The sequence below is a fragment of the Bubalus kerabau genome, chromosome 23 (genome assembly GCF_029407905.1).
Source record: "Bubalus kerabau isolate K-KA32 ecotype Philippines breed swamp buffalo chromosome 23, PCC_UOA_SB_1v2, whole genome shotgun sequence".
NCBI classification, from domain to species: domain Eukaryota; kingdom Metazoa; phylum Chordata; class Mammalia; order Artiodactyla; family Bovidae; genus Bubalus; species Bubalus kerabau.
In genome coordinates, this window is record NC_073646.1 from 17,838,572 (window position 1) to 17,866,190 (window position 27,619).

The 27,619-nt window shown below is 47.5% G+C and overlaps 1 protein-coding gene across 1 annotated transcript; it reads right to left on the reverse strand.

The window, feature by feature from the left end:
• Window positions 1–1,790: 1,790 nt before the first annotated feature.
• Window positions 1,791–9,984, reverse strand: ITPRIPL2 (ITPRIP like 2). Its single transcript, XM_055561820.1, has 2 exons — window positions 4,222–9,984; window positions 1,791–2,002 (listed from the first exon to the last, which is right to left on the reverse strand). The coding sequence occupies exon 1, from the start codon at window positions 9,313–9,315 to the stop codon at window positions 7,717–7,719; it is 1,599 nt and encodes a 532-aa protein (XP_055417795.1). The 5' UTR covers window positions 9,316–9,984; the 3' UTR covers window positions 1,791–2,002; window positions 4,222–7,716.
• Window positions 9,985–27,619: the final 17,635 nt, after the last annotated feature.

Genomic DNA, 27,619 nt, shown 5'->3' on the forward strand with positions numbered 1-27,619 from the left:
CAGGCTCTCTTCTCCGTGGCTGAAGTAGCCATTGTGGCAGCTTGACAGAACAGGAATGAGGATAAAAGTGAAAATATCCAGAATGGCAGAGCAAAGAGATGCCTGGGTCCCTGATTCCCTGAACTCCTGGCTGCCTACCTCCAGGCTTCTAGATGATGAGCAAAAATAATTTAAGTCATTATAGGTTAAGTTTTTATAGGTTGTGGCCAAATGTCTTCCTACGTGATAGTTTCCCAACATGACTTTTATCAGTTGTTGTTTTGTCCTTTACAATTGAACATACCACCCAAAAATTCAACACCAGCCAGCATCTGACTGAAGCTGAAGCTTAATCATGAGGGGACACTGAATGTCAGTTGCATTACTTTTGAGACCTACAGCATGTTGTCACCTGAATCAGCATTTTCATTTTCCAGCTTCCATTTGCTTTTCCGAGATGAGGGCAAATGCAGGAACACAAATGTGTAAACATGCCCCCCAAAAGACGGTGCCACTGCCACGACTCAGCCCACCCTCACTGGGCTTCAGCAGATGAGGGAAACCTGGATTCACTGTGGGAAGGTGGTTTCTAGCAAAGTCTGGCTGTCTGAAGGTCAAATGCATAGAAGTCAAGGCTGCCTGTTTACTCCACTGGCAGCCCCTCTTTCCCAATTTTTTTTGAACTTCCAAATCATTCAGGTATTGCTAAGCTACAAACTACCACTAACTCAGCAGCTTAAAACAACGTATTCAGTTTTTCTTGGTGGCTATAGGCCAGCTGGGCGGTCTTGCTGATCTGGGCTGGTCTTAGCTGGGCTCGGCTGGTCAAGTGCTTCAGTCATTCTGTTGTCCGCTTGGTTGTAGGCGGGAAGGGAAAGCTCATTTGCAATGGCCTCCGTCACATCTTGAAGGTGGCGGTCACCTCTGGCGACAGGGCTACATGGTCCCTCATTCCCCAGCAGGCCAGTCGTTCACATGTTCCAAGAGAACAACTGGAACCAGACAGGCCTAGGCTGGGAATTAGCAAAATGCCCCTTCTACCACATTCTACTGACTAAAGTCACAAAGCTGTTCCAGTTTCAAGGGGTGGGTGAAAAGCTTCCTTCTGGATGGCAGAGAATGCAAAGTCACTTCGCCAGGGGCAGAGGGATAGGGAGCTTTGGAGAACAGGGGCGACTTTTATAAGCAGGCTATCATGGTACCTGAGTAACAGCTTTCCCTAGAGGGGAACACCATGGGCATCAAGGAGCAGGAGGAACAAAATCTGGGAGCAGAAATATGGTCAGGTGGACCCTGCTAAGGAGGAAGAATGAGCCCAAAGGGAGCAGACGAAGAAGTTGGAGACAGACTAAAGGGAAATTCCATTCAATAATTAGTTCCACACTGACACACACTGGGTGCTGAATATGTGGCAAGTCCTTTATAGACACGATCAAGTTAATCTCGCTCACTCCTATGAGGGAGGTTCTATTATTAATCCCATTTTACAGATGAGGGAACTGAGGTTCAGACAGGATTGGGTAACTTGCAGACACACAGAGGAGAAGAACAAGACGCAAGACTTGAAGACAGGCCTCTTGAAGATAAAGCACTGGCCTGAACGTGACACTGGTCTGTCTTCAGGATAACTTGTGTCTCTGTCCCCACCCCTCTGCCTGGCTTGGACCGCTGCAGCATCGGATGACTTCCAGCCAACGTTTTTTGTAAGAGGCCAGAGAGTGATTCTTTTCAGTGCTGTGTTGCAATTACTCAACCCTGCTGATGGAGAATGGAAGCAGCCAGAGACGGTATGTACATGAATGTGTATGGCCGTGTTCCCATAAAACTTTATTTATAAAAACAGATGAATTGCCACCCTCTTCATTCTCCGCCTTGCAATTCAGAGTGGGTCAAACTCAAATGTGACTCTGCCATTCCTTCCTAAGGTGGATTGCCAGTATCTTGGGGGTCAGTCCAGACTTTCAGTGTGGTTTCCAACCTTGCAATCAATGTGCGGTGCCTGCATCAGCAGCTTAGCCATCATCTGTAAGGAAAGTGGGCTTTCAGGTTGCACCCAGATCTGTGGAATTAAGAACTTACATTCAAACAAGATGCCCAGGTGGTTTGCACAATGCAGTTTGAGAAGCTCAGGCTTCTGGAACCCCTGTGCCCTGGTGCCTTCCTACCTCTCCCACCTTATCCTTTGCCCCTGGAGCCCCCTTGCTCCCACCCACCCTCACTTTCCAGCCAAACTGACTGCTCCCGTCACCTCTGTGTCTGAAGCTTTGCTCTCCAGCCCAACTCCCTTTAATCAGCGAATTCCTGTCTATCTTTGGATCTCAACTGCAAATCGCTTCGTTCAAGCAGCCCTCCCTGAAACTACTTCTGTGCACCCAGGCCCTCCTCCCACATAGCACCCACCACACTGCATGGAAATGACTTCTTTAACTGCCTGCCTCTCGCAGCGTCTTGTGAATTCATGAGAGAGACCCTATCTGTTACCTCTGTGTGTCCTCACCCCCTGGGGACAGGAGCCACCCCAGAACTAACTGCTGAAAACTAATCAAAACACACCTCTTTCCCTCAGGCAAGTGTTCTACACAACCACTGTTTAACTAGCCAACTTCCACCTGGTTCTAAAGACTTTGAAGAGTCCTAGTGGCCTCTGAGATTCCAGCTCTCACAAAGCCTCGTGGTTTTTCTTATTAGCTAATGTTTACCATTTGGAGAGGGCCTGCGGCTAGGGGGCTAAGAAATTTCTGGGCAAAATTCTTAAGCTACAAATTAGCCACAGGCCAAGACCTGAGTTGTGTTTGGTGTGTGAGAGGCGAACTGAGGGTAGAGGCGGGTGGAGGTGGGAGGCAGAGAGGAGGGGCAGGGCCAGAAGCTTCTTGCTAAAAAAGTGACTTGAAGGCAAGACCCCACACTGCCCACAGAGCCATGAACTGGCATCCTTCTCCACCCGTGCACGATGTCAATTCTGTACAATGGTCCCAGCTTTGCTGTGTGGAAAAGCGTCCCATACACCCACTCGCTGAAAGCAGGTGGCCTGTGTAAGGAATCACAAGCCATTATAGCCACACGCTGCCCTCCCGGAATATGAGAACTCTCTCTAAATCTGATGTTCAGTCCAGAGGTTTCTATAAGTTCCTTTATTAATAAAGCAAAGTATGAAAGAACAAGGTCCCCAATGACCCATATGATTAAAAGTGCAAATTTACTTCAACCTGAAATAGAAAACAAATGGCTGGCCTCAACTGTTTGGACCATGGGAATTTGGTGTGATTAAAGCACCTTTTAATCACACAACTGTAGCAGCTGAACCATATTTGATCACCTCTTTGGTTTCTGTTATTGGAACAAAACATATGCTATGACCGCAGCCGATAGACAGCATCATAATACACAGTTTAGGGTCAAAATCCACACTAAAAATAACAGTAAAATAAGAGGAATGTTTTAAAGTCAAGTGACTGAATCAAGGCACTTAAAAAAAAAAGTAAACGGTGCTTACAATATTCCTGAATATCTGATACTTAAAAAACGAGATTACATGTGATTTAGCTGCACATTTTAGTCCATTCTCTCTGTACAGATGATCACATATATCTTCATCCTCTCCCAACGTATACTTGCTCTATTCCCACCAAATCATGTGCTATGAAAGTATAAAAAATATAAACAGTAGTGTCTAGGAAACAGACAAGCAATTTTTTTTTTAAAAATTAACAAATGCCACAATGATAACACTGAACTTTTTTCCCTCCCAAGGGATAATGGAAATGTCCATGAGGTTTACTTTTTCCACCACTGGGGAGGGATAATAATAATCTTCCTCCCCATGTATATGATCAATTAAATCATCATCAAGGTCAAAAACCACATTTTATAGAAAAAATGACTGACTTCTTGAGGCTAAAGGAAACACTTTGGAAAGCTATTAGTTTAATTCTTCCAGCTAGGATGTCACTTTTGGTGGGAGCCATTGAGTCAGAAAGAGATAGGAACATCTGATCAGAACAGTGCTCTTAACAGTGGGGCTGGTAACAAGCCTAAGAAGCTTGGCAGGGAGGCCCTGGCATGCTTCTCTGGTGTTCACGGGCACCAACTATCATCCCAAAGGCTAGGAAATGACTAAAAAACAAAACTTAATTTAAAAATAAGAATAACACACAAATAAAGAAGAAACAAGTTATTCTACAATCCTTCCTGATTACTCATCTGCAGACTCTGATAGAGCCAAGGAATTCAGGCCCAACTCACCACGAAGGAAATGCCAAGAGCTGGTCCCCAGGGGCCTGATATCCAGTCTGACTCTTTCGGCTCTAGGATGGAGAATCCTCCTGGGAATTTTAAGTTAAGTGTTACCTGTGGCCGTGTTAATTTGGGGGATTTGTTTCTACAATAAAGCTTAGTTCTGAGAGAGAAAGTAGACTTGAAATATCACCCCCAACCACATAGTACAACATCATACCCATAACAATAAATATAACCTTATTCATACTTGAGGGGTTAACTGTGTAAGGCAGGGATCGCAAACTGGTAGCCCCCAGGCTCATCCAAATGTATTTTTGGCCCACATGTGTTTTGGATTTTTAAAAATTATGTTGTTTAAAAATCAGAAAGCTTCCTTTTTAAAAAACAATCCTGACTTTTTTTTATTTCCAGCCCCACCCTACCCTCTTCCCTGCATAGAACTGAGCAATGTGCCCCCTGAAGATGGGCAGAGTACCCGCCACCACCCACCCCTCCCCTATTTACCTCCCTGTCCTGCTTCTGCAGGCTGCTGAGTTTGCGACCCCTGGTTTGAAACAGCACATATCTAAACAACGTGTTTCCTAACCCAAACCTCTTTCACACCCTCATGTGATTTCACCCCATGGAGTGAAATCTTCTGCCCAGCTCTTCCTTTCACATCCATCTTAAGTCCTCCTTCCTGAAATCTTCAGATTTCTCTTCGTTCGCTCACATTTTCCCTTCTTTCAGCTTCAGTTTCATTTTACAAAAAAAATCTCCGTCTCTCAGCCCACAAGCGTTTCGACATGGCTCCCAAGACTGGTCAGTGGGAGTTACTGAAGTGTGTCTTACGGCAAAAAGGCTGAGTCATCTCCCCAAAACATTTTCTTCAGACACTGGCTGGACAGTTAATCTTTTTTTTCAGAGCATGAACAATTTTGAGCCTTCTGGGATGAGAATATTTGCATATATGAATCTCCAGTACCAAGTATACACCAAAAATGTATATATTTCAGATCAAGGACATGATGGAGCCCTAATAAAACAGAGAATTGAGCTTAATTTAAGTGCCATGGGCAACCATCACACCTGGCTAATATGCCATATTATTTCGTTTGTACACAGTACATGTTTTGGATTACTAAACATTGATCAAAATTGATCGAAATCTCCAAGTTTTTGGTTACCATGTACAGAGAACAATTGTTCAGCATGGCATTTAAATAAAACATTAATAGTTTAAAAATTCACAAACACAATGCCCCATTCATTAAAAACAATAAAATTTAAAAATCTTGAGGATGGATGAGGCTTTGGGTAATTAACCTAAAAAAAAACAACAACAAAGGAACTACAAGAACAGTAAGTATGTTACTAGATTCAAACATCAAAATGCTATTCAAAAAAGGAACCTATCAACTTAACTAGAAATATTTGGAAAATTCAGCTTTTAAAGCTTTATAATACCCCCCCTCCCAATAGCCTCGCTTTCCCCTATTCCAACTACAGGGGAAATTGTAGCTGAGTATGGAAACATTATAAATATATATTTATATAAAGATCTACTTACTCTTGAAATTTATTTAAAAAGTAATTTAAAAAAAACACTGTGCAGTTTATATCTTTGCAGGAAGTTGGTAGACTGATTCCTTTGCTAAATGCAGTACCTTACGACCTAACACTGACCTCAAAAACTAGGAATGACTTTGTGGTATCCAGGGGAAATGTCCCCAGCGCAACCCCAAAGAGACAGCACAACATTTGCAACTGTTTCTCTTGTAGTCCAAGGTTGCAAAGGACTAAGAAATCTCTGCAGTTCTGATGAGAAGGATTCCCTATAAGTCATCTATTCACAAGGATTTCCCCACAGTGGCCAAGTAGGGCCCCTAAAAAGTTTTAAAAGTTCCCTCCAAATAGCTCAGAAATTAAACAATGGCCCAATTCATGTGACTACTTCTGTCTTCCAAGTTTTACCTTTAAAAGTCTCTGTTAAAAAAAGAAAAAGTTAAAAAACCTAAAGTGTATCACTGGGACTGGTTGTATTTTCTATTCAGCAGACGATGGCCCATTCTAAACGTCAAGTGAGTTTTATGTTGACTGATGCAATTGAGAGCTATTAGAAAATTGGGAGGACAGAGGGATTTCAGAATGGACGGGCTGCAAAATACACTCAGCCTGGTGATGTTTATGCTCAAAGAGAAGAAAGAGCGTACAGCTGACAAGGGCTGTCTCCCTCCATCTCCCCTTAGCTTGCCCTCCCCTGCTGTCTTTCTCCTGTCGACGGACTGGGAAATAACTGATCTTCAAGCACAGAGCCCAGAGATGCTGAACTCTAAGTGAAATGCATCGCAAGACCTGTGCTGAACCAACTGCTTCTCAAAGGTGGCCTTTGGGCCATTAAAAGGCTGCTTGGGCAATCAGAGCAAAACGTCCCAACCACGAAGGATCACTGAGATTGGCTGAGAGCAGGCGCTGCCTCTTCACTATCTCATTAAACTCAGAAAGAAAAGGAGTTTGCTAAAAAAGACTTTAAAACAAAAATGAACAAACAAAAACAGGTTTCTCTCTCTAGCCAGCAGCAAGCCCTGGCGAGTCACCTTGCTAGGCAGAGTGAGCTTCATCTTTTTCGAGACTCAACATGTTTTCTGCCCTCACCAGTGCTGTCTGAAGCATTGTCACTCTGCCCTGAGCATGGCTCACAGCAGGGGCTGATGAGCGCTCATCCCAGCGCCTGCCTGGAGCTGTGTTGAGCAAGCCTGCTCTTCAAGACTGCACCGCCCTTCATAGCAAATGTAACTGGCCTCCCTTTCCGATGCCACACGTGGCACTAGCAATTACCCCAAAATGAAAGAACTGATCGATAAAGTGCTGTTTGCTCTGAAAGTTTTGCTAACCAGCTCTTGACTGCTGCTCAACACCTATGACTTAATTCTTCACAATCCTGTCAAACACCCTTGATGGGACCCTTTAAAAAGACCTTAATATTTATCTGAACAGTGGAAACTACCTCAGAACATGAGCCCCTGAAATAGAATTACAGTTCCAGTTGTAGAGAAAGGTTCAGATTTTTAAAGACAACCAGGAAACCAGGACCTACCAAGTAGTTATGTCAAAAAAATAAAAAACCATTAGCTTCTTTAAACTGGGGGGCAAGAGAGATCTAAACAACTGGCAGAGGGAACTTTTTCTGCAGCTAGTTCTTGCTTTACTGAACCTCCCTAAAAGCTAAATCCTTCTACAGAATCATTCCACACAAACCAACATTTTGACCAACTCTCAGTTGCCAATGGTGGCTGTCTTTCCATAGCTCTTCCAGGACATTCTGGTGGGTGTGAAGATGCCATGATTATCTGGATGGTGGAGCCGGGGCGATGTTTAAGCTGCCAGATGCCACTGCTCTGAATAGTCCAACCCCTTCTGCAGGTCATCTTCCTTGACTTAAACAGGCTTCACTGCCATCCCCGCCCCACCAGTGGAGTGGGGCTGCAGGAGCACTGGGCCAGGTGGGGGCTCTAACAGGGTTTATGGTTCATCTTCAGGGAACCCTTGGGTGCGCTGACTCCGGGGTGGCGGACACCTGACGAGGTAGCGGGGACCGCCATAAGCGCGGAGAAGCTGGGGCAGCCTTCGCCAAGTGGACAGCAACCGCGCCGCTGCGAGTTCCCGAACCTGCCGGTCGAAAGCCGCCAGGAGGTCAACTGGGGCAGCTTCACGCAGTACCTTGGGTAGCGGGCCCACCTCGGTGGCCGCCCCTCCAGGGCCCAGGACGCAGTGGAAGAGCGTCCGGCGTCGCAGCAGGCAGTCCCTGAGGAACTGCACTAACTCCTCCAGGCGGTCGCCCAGGTGCCCCTCGTCCCAGCCTGGTGCCGGAGCCCCCTCGCGCTGCAGCACCGCCAGCAGCGCCGACTTGAGCACGTATGAGGAGAGGATGCGTCGCCACTGCGCGGCGGCCGTCGGGTCCAGCCCGCGGGCGCCCAGGTCTCGCAGAGCTTTAAGCAACTGCAGGCACTTGAGGTAGCAGGCACCTGGAGGGGCCCTTTCCTGCAGCCAGCTCAGCAGCTTCTGCTCCTGGCGCGCTGTGTTCAGCCCCCACAGGGCATCGGCACGCAGGCCTCCCGGGAGCTCCGATAGGGGCCCGGCAGGTGAGGGTGGCGGTGGTGGCGCCACCAGGAAGACGCTGTCGCCCAAATGGACGGCAGGGATGAGTCGCACGGCCATGGAAAGGCGGCAGCAGCCGTAATCGGTGCGGCAGGGCAAGATGTGTAGGGTGGGCGGCTGTTCCAGACCGCCCGGGGTCAGGCTGACCCGACAACGCCCCTCCAGGCTGTAGCGCACGGTGGCCAGGGAGCGCTGCAGGTGCGCCTGGAACCAGCGCAGTACCAGCGTGGCCGAGAGGAGGCGCCGCCCGCGGACATCCACGCAGAAGCCGTCGGAGAAGGGTTTGCAGTCCCGGAGCCAGTGGCCGCTGGAAGCCCCTGGCGGCGCCTTGAGTGCACACACGAAGCAGCCGTGGAAGGCTGGAGCCAGCTCGGGCTCTGAGCCCAGGCTCCGCGGCTCCAGCGCCACCAGGGGAGGGAGGCGCAGCGGCACGAGCACGTCGAAGCCGTCGGGCCGGCGGATTTTATGCTGCTCGTAGGCGCTCCCTACCTGGATGAAGTCTCCGCGGAAGGCCAAGGCCAGCGCCCCCCCAGGGATGGGGCCTGGGGACCCTCGGGCACGGCCAGCCCGCACCAACTCGCCCACAATGCGGCTCACGTGTGCCTTGCTGTGGCCCAGCACGTGCGGAGACAGGCGCACCTCGTGTTCGTAGTAACTCTCCAGCAAGATGTCTAGGCTGGGCTCGGGGAAGTGTTTAGCTGAGAAGGTGGAGTGGCCCCCCATGCGGGGAGGCCCGGGCAGAAAGCGCTGCCGGACAGCGTGGCGACAGCGCAGGAGGATGTAGCCAAGGAGGAGGAGGACCGCCACCTTGAGCAGCGGGAAGCCGCCGTCCGCGCCGTCTGGGGGCTCGGTTCGGGCGCCCGCGTTTCCCCGCAGGACATGGTAGAGGCACACGAGGGCGGTGCACAGGCCGGTCACCAGGGGCCAGAAGACGCGCAGATTGAGGGTGTAGTGCACCGACATGCCGGGCGCCGGGGGCAGCGACGGCGGAGCAGCCCAGGGCGCGAGCCCCGGCGGCGCCCCCGGCCCAGCATGCGCGCAGCGCCCGGGCAGCCCCACTGTCCCGGTCTCCTTCGCCTCCGCGGCGGCTCCCCCGTCGCCGGGCCGGGGAAAGCCGCCCTCCAGCTCGGCCTCCTCTCCCAGCTCAAGCGCTCCTTCCAGCAGCGGCCGGCCCCGCCCGCCCCGGCTCCCGGCCGCGCCCTGTGCCGACTGCGCGCGGCGTCCGGCCCGGCGGCCCTCCCCGCCCCGCGCCCCGGCGCGCCGCTGGCGGCCAGCTTCTGGTCCCGCCGCGCTCGCCGCCTACCCGGGGCTGCCCACCCGGAACTGCGAGGCACCGGCCCGGGGGTCCCTCGCCGCTCCCCTCCGCGCTTGTTCCCGTTACTCGGCCCCAGGAGTTTTCCTCTTCCGAGGGGAGGCGAGACCGCGCCAGCTAGCGGGGAGGAAATGCCGGAGTCTGGAAACCGCGCGCCGAGCCGGCGGGCGGGGTCGGCCCCCTCCCGGGCCTCCGCCTTCAAGCGACGCGGGGCGGCGGGAGGGACTTCGGGAGGCGCTGGCAGCTGGCCTCTCCGGTCCTCCCTGCCCGAAAGCAGATAGGAAGGCTCTGATTGCGGGGCGGTCGCCTGTCCGGGGAGCTTTCTGGAGTTGTGTTCACACAGAGTTGCGCTGAGACGTTGAAAGGAAGTAGAGAGAGACGGCGCAGAGGAGCCCGTCCACCCCCCGCCCTCCCCCCGAAACCGCCCCCCTCACCCCAGCAAGCCGCGGCGGCGGGGTGTTGGTGGCGTGGCAGATCCTGGAGCGGAAGCGGCCCCTGCCAGCGTGCCGCCGTCCTTTATTCAAACCGATACCTCCTGAGCACCTACTGTGTGCCCGGCAGACCAGGGGCTGGTGAAACAGCAGTTGGCGAAATAGATTAGGCTAATGATGCCCTTCCTAAAGCCTAACGGCCTTTTTTAAAGAGGAAAACAAAAAAAAAAAAAAAAAGGAGGCGTCCCACAGCAGAAAAATGCTCTGAAAAGGAATAAAACTGTGTGAGGGAATGATAAGGTGGGGGCTGCCCCGCGGAAGCTGGAGGCTCTCTGTGGGAGGTGACGGTTGAGTTCCCGAGACCCGGAATTGAGGAGGAGCCAGACTTGGAGGGACAATCACAGCCTTTAGACAGGTCACACACGCTGGCTCCTCACGTCCTCCTATGAAAGGGGCACTATTATTTCCCGCATTTTTCAGATGAGGAAACTAGGGCGCAGACAAGGTTCAGCCCTTGCCCAGGGTCACACAGCTTTTAGCAGCTGTGCTTTGAATATCAGCACCTGGCTCCAGGGAAGCAGGACCCGGGAGGCCGTCCCTTCCTGAGAAGGGTCCTTTGTCAGGGCCTACGCTGGGCCCCCAGCCCAGGAATCCTTGTTTTGTTTCATAACAGGGAGCACTCCTTGAAGTTATCAGCATTTATTTAATTATCTGAACTTATAATTTTTAAACAACTTATTTACACTCATTGCACCTTACTTGTTCCCACCACCGGTAAAGGAGAGCAAGGGTAGATACATTAAAAATGTCAGAACTCAAAAGTCATCTGGGAATCAGGACTCAGAGGATGGCTCCTGACTTAAGCCCCAAGATTACTCCCAGGAAAGCCTCTCAGAGCTAAGCAGAACTGTACTCAGATACCTGTCTCCACCTCCTATTAACATTAACCATGAGATCAAAGTCTATTAACTCAGGAGTCTTTGAGTTGCAAGTGACAGACATGCAGCTTTAAAAGCATTTATTGTCCATTTATTGTCAGGTTAATTGAGACGTCCTTTAAGATCCTAGAATACTTAAGTATGGCTGGATCTAGGTTTGCTCAAACCACTCCTTAGCTCTGCTTTCTTCTAAGTGGGCTGCACTCTCTGCCAATCTGTCTGGAGAGGCCCCTGCCTGCTCTAACCTGACCTTTTCCTCATCGCAAAGGAAAAGAAGGTTTTGGTTGCCTGAAAGTTGCAGCAAATGTCATGCCTAGGGATAACCCTGAGTCCTATGCTAGAAGTGACCAAGTAAGAGAATGCAGTGGTAAAGAATCCGCCTGCCAAGGAGATGCCAGAGATGCAGGTTCAATCTCTTGGACCAGAAGACTCCTGGAGGAGGAAATGGCAATCCACTCCAGTATTCTTGCCTGGAAACGTCCATGGACAGAGGAGCCTGGTGGGCTACAGTCCATGAGGTTGCTAGAGTCAGACACCACTGAGCGATTGTGCACACGCACAGAAGAGAATGCAATGATTAACCTGGACTGGGGTGGTGCCACAGACTGAAATGTGTCTCCTCAAAATTCACGTGTTGAAGCCCCTTTGTCCCTAAATTAAGTGCATATTCACAGGTTTCAGGGTTAGGATGTGGACAAGTCTTTTGGGGGAGCCACCCTCAGTAAATGATGTACTGTATTACCGTTGTGTGTGTGTGTGTGTGTGTGTGTGTGTGTTAAGTCACTTGGTCATGTCTGATTCCTTGTGACCCTATAGACTGTAGCCCACCAGGCTCCTCGGTCCATGGGATTTAACTGGCAAGAATACTGGAGTGGGTTGCCATTTCCTCCTCCAGGGGATCTTCCCACATACAGAGATTGAACCCATGTCTCCCTCGTCTCCTGCGTTGTAGAATATCACCATTACTATCATCTTTTCTGCCTATAATCAGTTTCCATAGCTCATTTCCTCCAGAGAGCTCAAGGTACAGACTTCGGAAATTTGCCCTTGGAAAAATCTACTGCATGTTTCAGATCAAGTACAAATTCATTTTTTCCTTAATTTATTACCCAACATACAATGTGCCAGGCAGAAGGGGACATGCAGTAAAAGAGTAGGGGCTCTCTACTTACGGACTAATGCTACATGGTGTGGGTAGATTCAGAAAACTGCCACTGTTTCATCGACTTTTGACCATTATTTCATTAAAAATCTTTAATGTTTAATTTTTGACAAAGGCCGCTCTTTTTTTTTTTTTTTTTCTAATGCTCAGCAAATATACATACACAGCCCTCCCAACATTTCTGATTCCCCAGAGGTGTGTCCTGTGAAGAAAGAATGGCAGGGACTCACTTCCCAGGGAGGGCCCAGGGAAGGCGCCTGGAGCGGGAGGAGGGTGACCCCCGATCAGGCTTTGGTGGCTGGGAAAGGACAATGTGTTTGATAACATGTCTGGTGTTTCTGCTGCAGACATTTTCACTGCATAACTAATTGGCCTTCAGGCAATGTTGCTGTAAAAGATAAAATAGTGAAAAATAAAAAAGGGGCATTAAAGGAAATAATGAAACATGAGAAATAAATAACAAAATTAAAAAGACTTTATGGCAAAATACAAATGTATTTGAATACATTTAAAAAGTGTGTCAATTTATGGCAATACTTCACAGATAATTGATTCTGTTTTGTAGATTGTACCTAAAATCACTGCAGATGGTGACTGCAGCCATGAAACTAAAAGACACTTGTTCCTTGGAAGAAAAGTTATGACCAACCTAGACAGCATATTAAAAAGTAGACACATTACTTTGCCAGCAAAGGTCCATCTAGTCAAAGCTATGGCTTTTCCAGTAGTCATGTATGGATGTGAGAGTTGGACTATAAAGAAAGCTGAGCACCGAAGAATTGATGCTTTTGAACTGTGGTGTTGGAGAAGACTCTTGAGAGTCCCCTGGACAGCAAGGAGATCAACCCAGTCAATCCTAAAGGAAATCAATTTGAATATTCATTGGAAGGACTAATGCTGAAGCTGAAACTCCAAAAATTTGGTCATCTGATGTGAAGAACTGACTCATTTGAAAAGAGCCTGATGCTGGGAAAGATTAAAGGTGGGAGGGGAAAGGGATGACAGAGGATGAGATGGTTGGATGGCATCACCAACTCAATGGACATGAGTTTGAATAAACTCTGGGAGTTGGTGATAGACAGGGAGGCCTGGCATGCTGCAGTCCATGGGGTTGCAAAGGGTCGGACATGACTGAGTGACTGAACTGAGCTGAAGCACGTGTCCTCCAAGTCTTTTGTTCTTAGTATTTTAAAGGTTTCTTTTGCTTTTGTCTCACCTGCCTGTTCAGCTTTGCTTTTTCTCTAAACTTTCTTTTGTCTTTAAGAGAGGCATCAGCTTCCAAATACTAGGATGCATATTTGTACCTGAGCTTTGTGTCGTGTTAGGAAAGCTGTTTGTTCTTGGCAGGTTGTCACATGTGCCCTGATAGACGTTCCAAAGTTCTGTGGAAGGTGTGGGTTCAACTCTGTGTCTTCAAATCACCAAAGGATCTGCAGACTGACATGTTGTCATGTTCTAGTGCAGTCTGGTGGTTTAGTCGCTAAGTCGTGTCTGACTCTTGAGACCCCATGGACTGTAGCCTGCCAGGCTCCTCTGTCCATGGGATTTCCCAGACAAGATTATAAGAGTGGGTTGCCATTTCCTTCAGGGGATCTTCCCAGGGATAGAACCTGGGTCTCCTACATTGCAGGCCAAGTCTTTACCAACTGAGCCATACAGTACGTGCTCTGACTTACTCTCTTACTTCACACTTGCAGTAAATTTTATCACCATATTTTCTATCAAGTCCATATACATAGTTGTCATCATCCTCTATTTTAAGACCGCCATGCCTGCTCGTCCCTGTACAGATCATCATGAGGGCTGAGATTGACGGGATGGAAGAAGGACAGTCCTGTGTCAATGGAGAAATGAAACCAAACTGTCAACTAGTTGAAAGCCAACAGTCAAACCCAACTGTCAACCAGTTATTTTATCTTTTACAGCAAGATTGCCTCATGACCAATTAATTTTGCAGTGAAAATGCTTGTGGAAAAGATGTCTATGCAAAGATGCTTGAGGTACGAGTACTCAGAGCCCTTCGATAAATACCATGTGCCTCCTGGACTCGGCTCTTGCCCTGTGGTTTCTGCAGAGAAGCTCAGAACCAGCCCAGCTATCAATGCCATTTCACATATGGGCAGAGCGAGGCAGAGACAGGATAAGAAAATCACACCACTGGCAAGGCTGACTCTGGAGCTGGACTCTGAACCCCTCTGCTTCACTCCCTTTCACATTATAAAAGGTTTTATAGGCACACCTTTTATGGCACTTTGCTTTACTTTGCCTCATGGATATTGGGTTTTTTTTGTTGTTGTTTTAAACAAATTGAATGTTTATGGTCACTCTGTGAGCAAGTTTATCAGTGCCGTTTTTTTTCAACAGCATTTCTTCACTTGGTATCTCTGTCACATGTTGGTAATTATCTTAATATCTCAAGCTGTATTATTACTATTATATTTGTTATGGTGATCTGTGATCCGTTAACTTTGATGTTACTCCTTTGACTTACTGAAGGCTAGGATGATGATCAGCAATAAAGTATTTTTAAGTTATGGTGTGTACATTGTTTATTTAGACATAATGTCATCGCATACTTAATAGGCTACAGTATAGTGTGAACATAACTTTTATGTGCACTGGGAAAGCAAAAATAGTTTTGTGACTCACTTTATTGTGATATTTGCTTTATTGCAGTGGGTTGGAACTGAGCCTGCAATATCTCTTGGGTGTGTCTGTGTAGCACAGAAAGGGCACATTCTGGGAAGGCAGGTTAATTTATGGTTGTCTCCAGTTGCCAAGTGCTGACCAGGTTCTGCTGTATGGCTTAGAAACCTTTTCTGGAAGTTGAGCTCAGAGCTCTTTCCTGCAACTTTTCCAGTGATTCTCAGAGTATCTGTGATAAATGATCTGTTGTTGTTTTTCTAAAGCTCTCCTGGGGGTTCTCCCGGCATCTCCTGTGTACTGGACACAGCTCATGGCACACAGCTCAGAATACCCACACGAGAGAGACACACACCTATCAGTCACTTTGGTGAACATCACAGCAAAGTCAAGTTGATGCAAATGTGTCTGAACACTTACTCTCAAGTGACTGGGCCAGGATATGACTGAGCGACATTGACTTCACTACACTTTGTGTATAAGCAGAAGGATGGAACAGGCAGAGGCCTTAAGGAAAGAGAAACCATTGCAGTTCTGAGAAGGGTAAGAAAAAGTCAGGAGAGCGAGCAGCTGACCCGAGAATGGTGGGTATCAGAGTTGATACAGGGGCGTTAGAGCTGCCCAGATAAAATTCCAGATCCCCTTCCTGTTTTAGTTCCCATGAGTCTGATAATACTCCCCACTTGTGAAATACTTGCCATCCCCACTGGGCTCTGAGACCATATGAGTGTGTCTGTTCCCTGCAACCCAGACTCAGGGGTGGAGAGGAGTTTTACCCTGGTTCCCTGAGAAACAGAATCTAAGAGTATAGCTTGCATATGAATGTGTTACTGGGAGTGTAAAACCTAGGAAGCAAGAGTGAGGGCAAAGGGGAAGTGAATCAGGGAAGGAAGGGGAACAGAGTACAAGGCATACAGAGCTGGTCACAGCATCACTGCAAACACAACAGGCTCCTCAGCCACCAATGAGGCTGCACAGAGCCCCTTCACAATATCTTCAGTTCAGTTCAGTTCAGTCCAGTCACTCAGTCGTGTCCAACTCTTTGTGACCCCCTGGACTGCAGCACACCAGGCCTCCCTGTCCATTGCCAACTCCCAGAGTTTACTCAAACTCATGTCCATTGAGTCAGTGATGCCATCCAACCATCTCATCCTCTGTCGTCCCCTTCTCCTCCTGCCTTCAATCTTTCCCAGCATCAGGGCCTTTTCCAATGAGTCAGCTCTTCGCGTCAGGTGACCCAAGTATTGGAGTTTTAGCTTCAGCATCAGTCCTGCCAATGAATATTCAGGACTGATGGACTGGTTGGATCTCCTTGGAAGGAAAAAGGCAGACAATTGAAGGGATGGCTCCTTCCCATCACCTGCCCCTCATCTGTGAGAGTATGCCCGCGGGGCACTAGCCACACTTCCCTGCCGCATCTTGGGGCTGTTAAAGCAGCCAGGGTCTCTGTGGGTCTTGCCCAGTCTGAGCACAGGTGGGCAGTCTACTCAGTCGGCACCGTGCAAAGGAAGTCCCTGGTCTGTGGCAGTGACAGGAACCAGTTTTTTCCAACAGTGAGGATGGAGTGAGTCGTGGCAAGGGCTGTTCTGGGCAAGAAGCGAGGCTGAGGCTCAGGTGTGCAGACAGGGCTGAATGAATCTGGAGAAACTGGGTCTAGAAGAAGTCTCCCTGGGGAAAGTGCCTGCTAAGCTGATTCTGGAGGATGAATTGATCATTGCCTTATAAAGGGATGGAGGAAGCCAACGGTGCAGAAGTCCCTTCATGTATGGAATTCTGCAGAAGTGAAAACAGGATTTTGATTCCACTAAGTCTGAAGTTTGGGGCTGAGAAGAGAAATGTTAAGAGATAAGACTGGAGAGCTGGTCACAGCCTTGTGTACCAGGCTATTTGGTTAAAATCTCCTTGGTTACTGGTAACAGAAGACCCAATTCAGTTGATTTATTCATAAATAGCTAGGGAGAAAAGGGGACAGACAATTGAATGGATGGCTCCTTCCCATCTCCTGCCCCTCTTCTGTGAGAGTGTGCCCACAGGGCACCACCTGGCCACACTTCCCCACTGGCTGATAGAGCATTGGGTCTCCATGAGTTGGCAAGGACGTGTTACCACCTCACAAACTGGAAGTCTGAAGGTGGAATGGTTCTAGGCTCACTTAATTTACTGATTCAATCATGCCATTGGATTCCTTCCAGCTACAGACTAGCTCTCCTCCTGGTTACCAAATAACTGCCACAGATCCAAGCATCACACCCAGACACAATAGCATCCATCAAAAGATGGACCTAACACCCTGCCTGGTACTTTATAGAGGTGGCCGTCTCCCTTGGATCTCTATTTTAGAACAAGGAAAATTTCACAGAAATCCCCCAGCAGAACTTTTGGCAATTTTCATGGCCTAGAATTGCATCTTGTCCAGGCCAAGAGTTACATCTTGTCCAGGCTCATTGCCCTGATTGGTTTATATTAACAAGGATTTACCTCTGAGTTAGGGGTACAGTCATCTGTGTTAAGAGTTGATACTTGAATAAATTTGGGGCTCTCTTAATAAGGAAGAAGAGGACTGGGTGATAGATCAATGTATTAGGATGTAAGTTCTGCTGGTGTCACAGAAAAACCTGAAATGACCGTGCCTGAAGCAAAATAGCAGTTTGTCTCTCCTGAAACAGTCACCAGGGTTGGGAGCCAGACTGCCTCCATCTCACTGACCCACCACACCCAGGTGCTACCCTGACTGCTCTGTGCACCCCCGCCTGTATTCCAGCCCACGGGAAAGAGCAGAAGGACAAAGAGAGGGCATGCTCTTCCTTTTAAGAGCATGACATAAAATTGCACGTGCTGCTTCTGCACATTACCTTGGCCAGGACTTAGACACATGTGTGATATTGTGACTTAGAATAAGAAATATATATTTGGGCTTCATCTCTGTTCCTGGCACAGAGCTCCTAAAATCCTTGGAATATCCTAAGTGATGGAAGAGGCAAAGGTGTCCTGTGTTGCAGCTAGGTGACTTTTAGAAGCACCTGAGTATGGGAGCTGGTTGCCAGAACCGACCACCTGGTTAGAGCGATGGAACATTTGGTCCCACCCCCCCGACCTCCACGGAGAGGAGGGGGCCGGAGATTGAGCTCAACTACTAGCGGCCAATGATTCAATCAATTGTGCCTATGTAATAGTTCAGTTCAGTTCAGTCGCTCAGTCATGTCTGACTCTTTGCAACCCCATGGACTGCAGCATGACAGGCCTCCCTGTCCATCACCAACTCCCAGAGCCTACTCAAACTCATGTCCATTGAGTCGGTGATGCCATCCAACCATCTCATCCTCTGTCGTCCCCTTCTTCTCCCGCCTTCAATCTTTCCCAGCACCAGGGACTGTGTAATCAGGTCTTCATAAAAACTCAAAAGGATGGGGTTTAGAGTTTCCAGCTGAGGAACACATGGAGGTGCAGAGAGCATGGTGTGCTGGGAGCGGGCATAGGAGCTCCGGCCCACACACCCTGCCCTGTGCATCCCTTCCATCTGGCTGTCCCAGAGTTACCGCCTTTTAAATAAGTCACTTCTGGTGAGTAAAAGTTTTCTCTGAGTTCCATGAATTGCTCTAGGAAGCTGACCAAACCCAAAATGGGGATGGGAGTTGTTGGAACATCCGATCTATAGCCAGTCAGTCAGAAGCACAGGTGATAACTTGGACTTGCAACTGGAGATGCAGGGGGAAACTGAGTCCTTAACCTGTGGGATCCAACACTGTCTCCAGGCAGATGTCAGAACTGACTTGAATTATAGCACATCCAACTGGTGTCTCAAAATTTCTTACAAGTGTGTGTGTGGGGGGAAATCCCTCCACACATTGAAATTGGTCCCAGGAAATTCGCTGGTTGTCCAGTGGCTAAGACTCCAAACTCCCAATGCAGGGGACCCAGGTTTGATTCCTGGTTGGGGAACTAGATCCTGCATGCAGAAACTAAGACCTGGTGCAGCCAAATAAATAAATATTTTTTGAAAAATAAATTAGTCCCAGAATTGTACATGGCCACATATAGCAGCAGAGGAGGCTGGGAAATGTTGTCATTATCATAGATAGCAAGCATCTTGCTAAAAATAAATGTTTCATTACTATGGAAAAGAAAGAGAATAAATGCTCCGAGACAGTCATCAGACTTTGCCATAGTAGGCAAGCAACAGTATCTGATCAATGGGCTCCATCCTAATTGTGATTCACTATTTGTGTGATTGCTCATTACATGTTTATATTTCTAAATATATCCTGAGGTTTTTTTATGAGCAGGTACTACATCTGTCCAGTGCACTGCTCAGGACTGACACTGAAAACAAGTCAATCTATTTCAGAAGTGCAGCAAAGGAATTCCATACCGATAAAGAGCTTTACACCAGAAAATGTTCTTTCCCAATCTCCATTTTCAAAGCCTCTGTTGATATAACAGTCGTGAATAATGAAACCAACATCCGTCAAAGGGAAGCTTCTGTCTTGCAGAGATGAAGGGCTAGGAGAAAGCTACTGAGTCTGTAATACAATTTGGTGCCAATAAAATGGTGCAATATTAAATTCAAGTCCATCGGATTTACACTATAAATCCCACCCAACTAGAGAGCAAGCAACCAACCCCCACCTGCCACAGTTCCTCTAGTTTGAGTCATTTTACGAACACAGACTTCCCCAGACATTGCCTGGTGATGTCATAGAGAGAATTTTGACAGTCATTACATTTCTGGCTGGAGGGCCAAGGAGGCCAAGGAGACTCGGAGCTGAGTGGAACATAAAATGACTGGGTTCAAAAGGCACAAAGTCAATTGTCTATAAAGTTAATGAGTTGGCTGCAGGCCTCTCGTCCCTGCTGCCTGCTCGCAGGGTGGTGATGAGGGTCAGCCTGTCCTGAGAGTTCACCCTGCAGCAGGGGATGTTCTCATTAGACTTTGCATGATTTAACCCCATTCAGCCTCCACCACACAGAACAAGCTGATGAGAGACAGTTTATTTTTACCCACAGTCCCTGGGGAAACTGAGGCCTAGCCATAGGATACATACTTTGCCCAAGGTCATAGAGCTGCTTCTGCTGCTGCTGCTAAGTCGCTTCAGTCGTGTCCGACTCTGTGAGACCCCATAGACGGCAGCCCACCAGGCTCCCCTGTCCCTGGGATTCTCCAGGCAAGAACACTGGAGTGGGTTGCCATTTCCTTCTCCAATGCATGAAAGTGAGAAATGAAAGTGAAGTCGCTTAGTCGTGTCCGACTCTTAGCGACCCCATGGACTGCAGCCCACCAGGCTCCTCTGTCCATGGGATTTTCCAGGCGAGAGTACTAGAGTGGGGTGCCATAGGTCATAGAGCTAGAAAGTGGTAAAGATGAGATTCAAACCCACGCTTCCTGTGCTGATATTTTTGCCCACCCTACCACCCCCATATGCAAACTGCCTCTTGTTTTCAAATGGGCATGTGTTCCTGGGTCTGGGGCAACAGAGCAAAATAAGACATATGAAGGGAATTTTTCATAAAGCTCAATTCAGAGGGGACTCTCAACTCACAGGGTAGGGACATTTGAAAATCAGCACATGGCAAAAGAAAGTCAAATTTAGTTCAAAGTAGATCGGCATAGGGGCTTGGATCACACTTGCATCAAAATTCATTAAGTGATCCTCTTCAAGTTTGGGCATTTCGCTGTATCTAAATTTTGCCTCCAAGAAATCACACACACACACACATCAGATTCTAGTAAGTGATACACATGCTGAAGTGTGCTGCCTCAGCAATTGCCCTTGAAATGTAACAAAAATAAGACGGGGACCTCCCTGGCAGTCCAGTGGTTGAGACTCCAAGCCTCCAACGCAGGGGACACGGCTTTGGTTCCTGATTGGGGGACTAAGGTCCCCCATGCTGTGCGGTACAGCCCCCAATTTTTTTTTTTCAAAATCCTTAAAAAAAATAAGATAGATGGATAGAGGGATGGAGGAATATACAAATGTGAGGAAGCCGTCAAGCTAAACGGTAATGGTAGAACAGCAGAAGTGGGTGTATCAGTGTTCTTTGTACAGTTCTTTCAATTTCTCTGTGTATTTGAAGATGTTTTTAATATAATGTTGAGAGAGAAGAGGAATATTTGAAAATCTGTTGGGAGGTTGCTGTTGCGGAAACTGATACTCTGTCCCCTGTTGGTCATCACAGAGTTTTCTCCAGCATTAAAAACCAAATTTTAGTGGTTGAGCACCTGATGAAGCTGTTGGTTTGAGTTTATGGGCCAAGTTGTGGCAATTATATGTATCTTTGGGCACTCAGCTTGAAGTAAAGTGATGAACAGGACAGTCTATGCTATTTAAAGAACTTTCTGCCACACCCTGAAGCATTTTTACGTAGCTGTGAACTAAACTTCATATTGTACTGCAAGACAAGAAAAACTTAAACATAAAAGTTTTCTCTGCCCTTTGGCCTCCTCTCTGCCCATACTGTGCATTGTATATCTGCGTTATTCATCAACCAAACCTCCCCATTGGCAGAAACACCTACTCAGTTCTAAAGAGCAGTATTCTCCCAACATCAGCAGGACAACTCCCGAGGAGATAACTTCCCTTCTTGATCCTGTAAGGTGCCATGATGACCCAAGACCTGCTACTGTACTGCTAAATTGTGAAACTGTTGTTATCATTGAAGGTACCTCCCTCTGTCTCAAAAACTTTTATAACCATGCTTGACCTCCAACCAAGAGAACAATTCTTGGAGCTTTCTGAGAGGCTGTTCCCAGGTTATAATCCTCAATCTGGCTCAAATAAAACTTTCCATTTCTTTTTTTTCCTTTTTAATTATTGTCTTTATTTATTTTTTTAATATAAATTTATTTATTTTAATTGGAGGCTAATTACTTTACAATATTGTATTGGTTTTGCCATACATCAACATGACTCCGCCACGGGTGTACACGTGTTTCCCATCCTGAACCACCCCCCCACCTCCCTCCCCCTACCATCCCTCTGGGTCATCCCAGTGCACCAGCCCCGAGCATCTGGTATCATGCATTGAACCCGGACTGGCGATTCGTTTCACATATGATATTATATATGTTTCAATTTCTTTCTTACATCAGCTGATTGATTGTTTTTGTCACAGCTGAATCCCAACAATTTAAAGTTTCATATGATATGGTTCTAAACAGTCATTTAAAAAGTCTGTCCTTTAAGAGTATGTCCTTCCACTCTGTTGCAGGTTTAAGTAGCCATTTTCTTCTGAGGAAAAATGGATAGAAATGATATTCACAAGAAGGGTTTCTTTCTTGAAGTGTTAACAGCAAAGTGAAAACTTGGCGATCCCAGGCCTCTCAAATGTGGGCAGGACTTTTATTTGCTTCATGCCCTGTTATCTCCCCAGTGCCTGGCACAAGAATCACTCACTGAATAAATATTTGTTGAACTCACTTCACAGGCCTGTGAAATCTGAAGGGCTGGGGAGAATAAAAGCCTGCATCAAGATACAAGAAGTCCTTACTGAGCCCATGGACTGCGTGGTACCCGGCCCTGAACAGATGTCCTGTGATCATCTGCTCAGGACACAGTTGTCAAGGCATTCCAACTGACAGGAGCAGACGGCAACCTGGCTGGGATGCCCCAGGGTCACCCCCGCTCCGTAAACTTCACTTGGGACATCTTTCCCACAGGGAAAGAAAGCATGTGATGCCCCTCGAAAGCCAAGAGGACCTGTGTGTTTTGACCCCCTAGGGAGGGTGTCACTGTGGATTTGCATCTCTGTTGGATGAGGAAAAAAAGACACCAAAAAGAAACAAAGCAGAGAGGAGCCCAGAACTGCCAAGGGTACAGGGTCTTTCAGAAAAGACATCAAGGATGCTGTAGCTACTGACTTAATGAGCCGGTCTGGTGGAACCTTCTGACCTGGAAAAGATGCCCGGTTTTGAACACTGGTCTCTTTTTGGTGGTATCTTAACCCCTCCACAGGCATCCAAATCTCTACCATTTAGTTTTCTTATAAGAGTTGAACAGCAAAGCCCCATCCTTAAACTGAACTGCAGAAGGCTTAGAATTTGGCCATTTGTACCTCTAAGATGGTTCAGGAGAATGTACTTGGAAATGAAGTTAGGATATACGGAAATAGGTGGAAACTTCAGGTCTGGAATACAGTTGGAGTGCTTTTAGCCTATGTGAATTTTGCAGGTAACCTGCCCATCTACGCTTGAGTCTGGAGCACACGCCCCCATCTTGGTGCAGATGAGATGGAAGCTGGTAATCTACTGTCCCCTTCAACATGGCCCCAAGAAACAACCCCTTACAGTGCTCAACCAGAGAATAGAGTGGTGGGATCCAGCCTTGGAAGAAATAAGCTAGGTGTACAGAGAGACTGTACAGGCTTCTCAGGTGGCTCAGTGGTAAAGAATCTGCCTGCAATGCAGGAGACACAGGAGACGCAGGTTCGATCCCTGGGTGGGAAGATCCCCTGGAGGAGGAAATGGCAACCGACTCTAGAATTCTTGCCTGGGAAATCCCATGGACAGAGGAACCCCAGACGGCCACAGTCCATGGGTTTGCAAAGAGCTGGACACAACTTACTGAGCACATGCAGACAATACAGTGCTGTATATTTCAGGAATTTAAGAAACTAGTCCAAAGGAATCTCTGCCAGTACGTGGATTTCATCGTCCTTGCTGATGCTGGAACCTGCCCCGTTGCATCCCCACACGGGAAAGGATGGGGAGAATGAACACACAGCCCATTTTCTGTGAAACCTACAGCAACTCTCATCCTCTGGGACATTTTGGTCAATTGCAGCTTGGGGTGCTCTCGTTGGAGGGTCTGGTGGTCTTCGTCTGACCCTGTGAACACACCATAGGCATACATGTGATTTCTGAGTCTTTGAAAGCTGGCATTGCCAGTGACCTTGGGAGCAGCCTTCCCAAATGCCTCCTCGGCTCAGTCTGCCGGTGCTGGGGGTGGGCGTGAAAGGATGCCCCCCCCACCCCCTGCTGTCAGGCCCTCCCTGACCACACTGGGCTGCTCTGAGCCTGGGCAGCAGCTTGTTTGTGGCAGGGCACTCTGGCCATCAGCTTCACAAAATGCTGAGCTGCTTTTGTGCTCCTTCCACAGAAACAGAGGCCCTTCACTTTCCTCCTTTGTTAAAGGCGCCTGGAGAGGAAAGCAACAGTGAATTAGGCCGTCTTTTTATAGCCTCTCCAAAGGTCAGGCTTTCTTCTGTGGCTGAAAGTGGCCCATGACACACTGCGGGCATCAAAGGGATGGATTATCAGCCCGGCCTTCATGTCAGGGCTGTGCTGAGCACATACTCTACCTCGCTTTTCTTTGGCCAAGCCACCCAGGGCTCAGTTTGATGTGTTTCATTTCTCCTCCTGCGTGACACAGCCCACCAACACCCCCAGCCTGTACGAGGCCTTGAACAATACTCACGCCCTTCCTCTGGGGTAAGCCATCCAGACCATGCCAGATGTGAAGTGGGTGATTCAGTCCCATGAATCAAGTCCCAAATCCAAACTGGGTCCAGCTTGTCACAGCACAGAGAGGGACCAAGAGCCCGGCATCCATGCATGTCCAAAGTCATTACAGGACAGTCCTCACGCTGCTGTGTGGCTTTTGATCACTTGCAGATGGGTTACTGATGATTCACTTACCATCCATTGACTCAGAACAGACTTGTTGACCACCTACTATGTGCCATGCTCTTCTGTAAGTGCCGGAGATGCACTCAGTGGACAAAACACAGATCTCAGCCATCCTGGGCTAACATTGTAGAGAAGATCCTGGAATTTATTGACTCAGACACTCTTGAGGGAAAATGTTGCCACAGATAAGTAGGCTGGGCAACAGGCACTGACCAGGGCATCCTGGCAAACCACAGGGGAGATATGCGGTGTTATAAGAGCTTGCTTGTAGTGGACACAGTCAGGTGCTCCTATAGAGGGAAGAACAGGCATTCTGGAGGTAAGCCGTGCCGGGTTTCAGTCCCCACTCAGAGACTTTCTCACTCGGTCTCATCAACTCTGTGTCTCTTGTTTTCTGGTCTTCAGGTTCCCTGGGTAGTAGGATAAAGTGAAGAAACACATGGAGGGCACTTTGCACATGGGTTGGAGTTTAGAATCTATTGGTTTCCCATAACTCAATTCAATGCCACCCACCCCCCAAACACACACACAACACACCTACACACATGTATAAATCTAATAAGTTACTCTTGAATATCTAAAGTAGTTTACTTAGATTTGCATGAAACTTTGTTTCTGCTAGAGGAAAAGGAGGATAAGATCAGTGAGAAAATCATAATAAGCACTATATTTATTGAAGGTTTTCTACAAATGCTGTCATTTTCATGTTCATTGTATTTCATAATCCTTACAATCTCTATGAAGCAGGTCATGGTTTTGTTGACCCATTTTAAAGATAAGGAGAGTAAGGTCTACACCAGGGGTCAGCAAATATTTTCTGTAAAAGGTCAGCCAGAGAGTTAAGTATTTTGGGTTTTGAGGGTCCAACTATTCATTTTGCATGGTACCAAGAAAGCAGTCATGTTTAACTTATATGCAGAGTACATCATGAGAAATGCTGGGCTGGATGAGGCACAAGATGAAATCAAGATTTCCGGGAAATACCAATAACCTCAGATATGCAGATGACACCACCCTTACAGCAGAAAGTGAAGAAGAACTAAAGAGCCCCTTGATAAAAGTGAAAGAGGAGAGTGGAAAATTTGGCTTAAAACTCAACATTCAGAAAACTAAGATAATGGTATCTGGTCCCATCACTTCATGGCAAATAGATGGGAAAGCAAGGGAAACAGGGACAGACTTTATTTTTGCGGGGCTCCAAAATCACTGAAGATGGTGACTGCAGCCATGAAATTAAAAGACACTTGCTCCTTGGAAGAAAAGTTATGACCAACCTAGACTGCATATTAAAAAGCAGAGACATTACCTTGCTAACAAAGGTCCGTCTAGTCAAAGCTTTGGTTTTTCCAGTAGTCATGTATGGATGTGAGAGTTGGACTATAAAGAAAGCTGAGCACTGAAGAATTGGTGCTTTTGAACTGTGGTGTTGGAGAAGACTCTTGAGAGTCTCTTGGACTGCAAGGAGATCCAACCAGTCCATCCTAAAGGAAATCAGTCCTGAATATTCATTGGAAGAACTGATGTTGAAGATAAAACTCCAATACTTTGGCCACCTGATGTGAAGAACTGACTCATTGGAAAAGACACTGATTCTGGGAAAGATTGAAGGCAGGAGAAGGGGACAACAGAGGATGAGATGGTTGGATGGCATCACCAACTCAATGGATGTGAGTTTGAGTGAACTCCGGGAGTTGGTGATGGACAGGGAGAACTCCATGGGTTTGCAAAGAGTCAGACACGACTGAGCGACTGAACTGAACTGAACTGAACTGAAGCAAAAGGTATGACTGGACTGTGATCCAATAAAACTTTATTTATAACAACAGCTACTCCAGCTCAAGATGGCAGTATAGAAGGATGTGGGCTCATCTCCTCCTGCAAGAGCACAAAAATTGCAGCTAGCTATTGAACGACCATCGACAGGAGGATGCTGGAACCCACCAGAAAAAGATACCGCACGTCCAAAGACAAAGAAGCTGCAGCAAGATGGTAGGAGGGGTGCAATCATGATAAAATCAAATCCTATACCCTCCAGGTGGGTGACCTGCAGACTGAAGAACAATAATACCAAAGAAGTTCTCACACTGTCGTGAAGGTTCTGAACCCCACGTCAGGCTTCCCAGCCTGGGGATTTGACAAAGGGACTGGGATTCTCCAGGGAATCTGGCCTTGAGGGCCAGGGGGATTTGATTGTAGGACTTCCAGAAGACTGGGGGAAACAGAGAGTTTTGTCTTGGAGGGCGCAAACAAAATTTTGCACACACCAAGACCCAGAGAAGAAGAGCAGTGACCTCACAGAAGACTGAATCAAAACTACCTGCTAGTGTTGGAGGGCTTCCTGCTGAGGCATGGGTGGCAGGGGCTCACCACAGAGACAGGTACTTGGCATAAACCCTCTTGGAGTTCACCATTAACCCTACTATAGAGCCTGTAGACCCTAGGGCTGGGTTGCCTCAGGCCAAACAACTACTAGGGAGGGAGAGCAACCCCACTCATCAGCAGATAATTGGATTACAGCTTTACTGAGCAAGGACCTGCCCACCAGAGCAAGACCCAGTTTTCCCCAGTTACTTCCATTGGGCTTCCCAGTGGCTCAGGGGTAAAGAATCTGCCTGCAGTGTAGGAGATGCAGTAGACTCATGTTCGATCCCTGGGTTGGGAAGATCCCTAGAGAAGGAAATGGCAACCCACTCCAGTATTCTTGCCTGGAAAATCCCATGGACAGAGGAGCCTGGTGGGCTACAGTCCATAGGGTGGCAAAGAGTTGGACATGACTGAAGCGACTTAGCATGCACACATGCAGTCACTCCCATCAAGAACCTTACACAAGCCTCAGCCTCAGCCATCAGAGGGCAGACAGAAGGAGCAAAGAGAAGCATAGTCTCACAGCGGCTAAAACAAAAACCATATTATAGAAAGTTAATCACAATGAAAAGCAGAAAGTTATATCCCAGATGAAAGGACAAGATAAAACCCCAGAAAAACAACTAAATGTGGTGATAGGCAATCTTCCAGAAAAGGAGTTCAGAATAATGATAGTGAAGATGATCCAGGATCTCGGGAAACGAATGGAGGCAAAGACTGAGAAGATGCAAGAAATGTTTACCAAAGACCTACAAGAACTAAAGAACAAAGAGAGATGAATAATACACTAGAAGA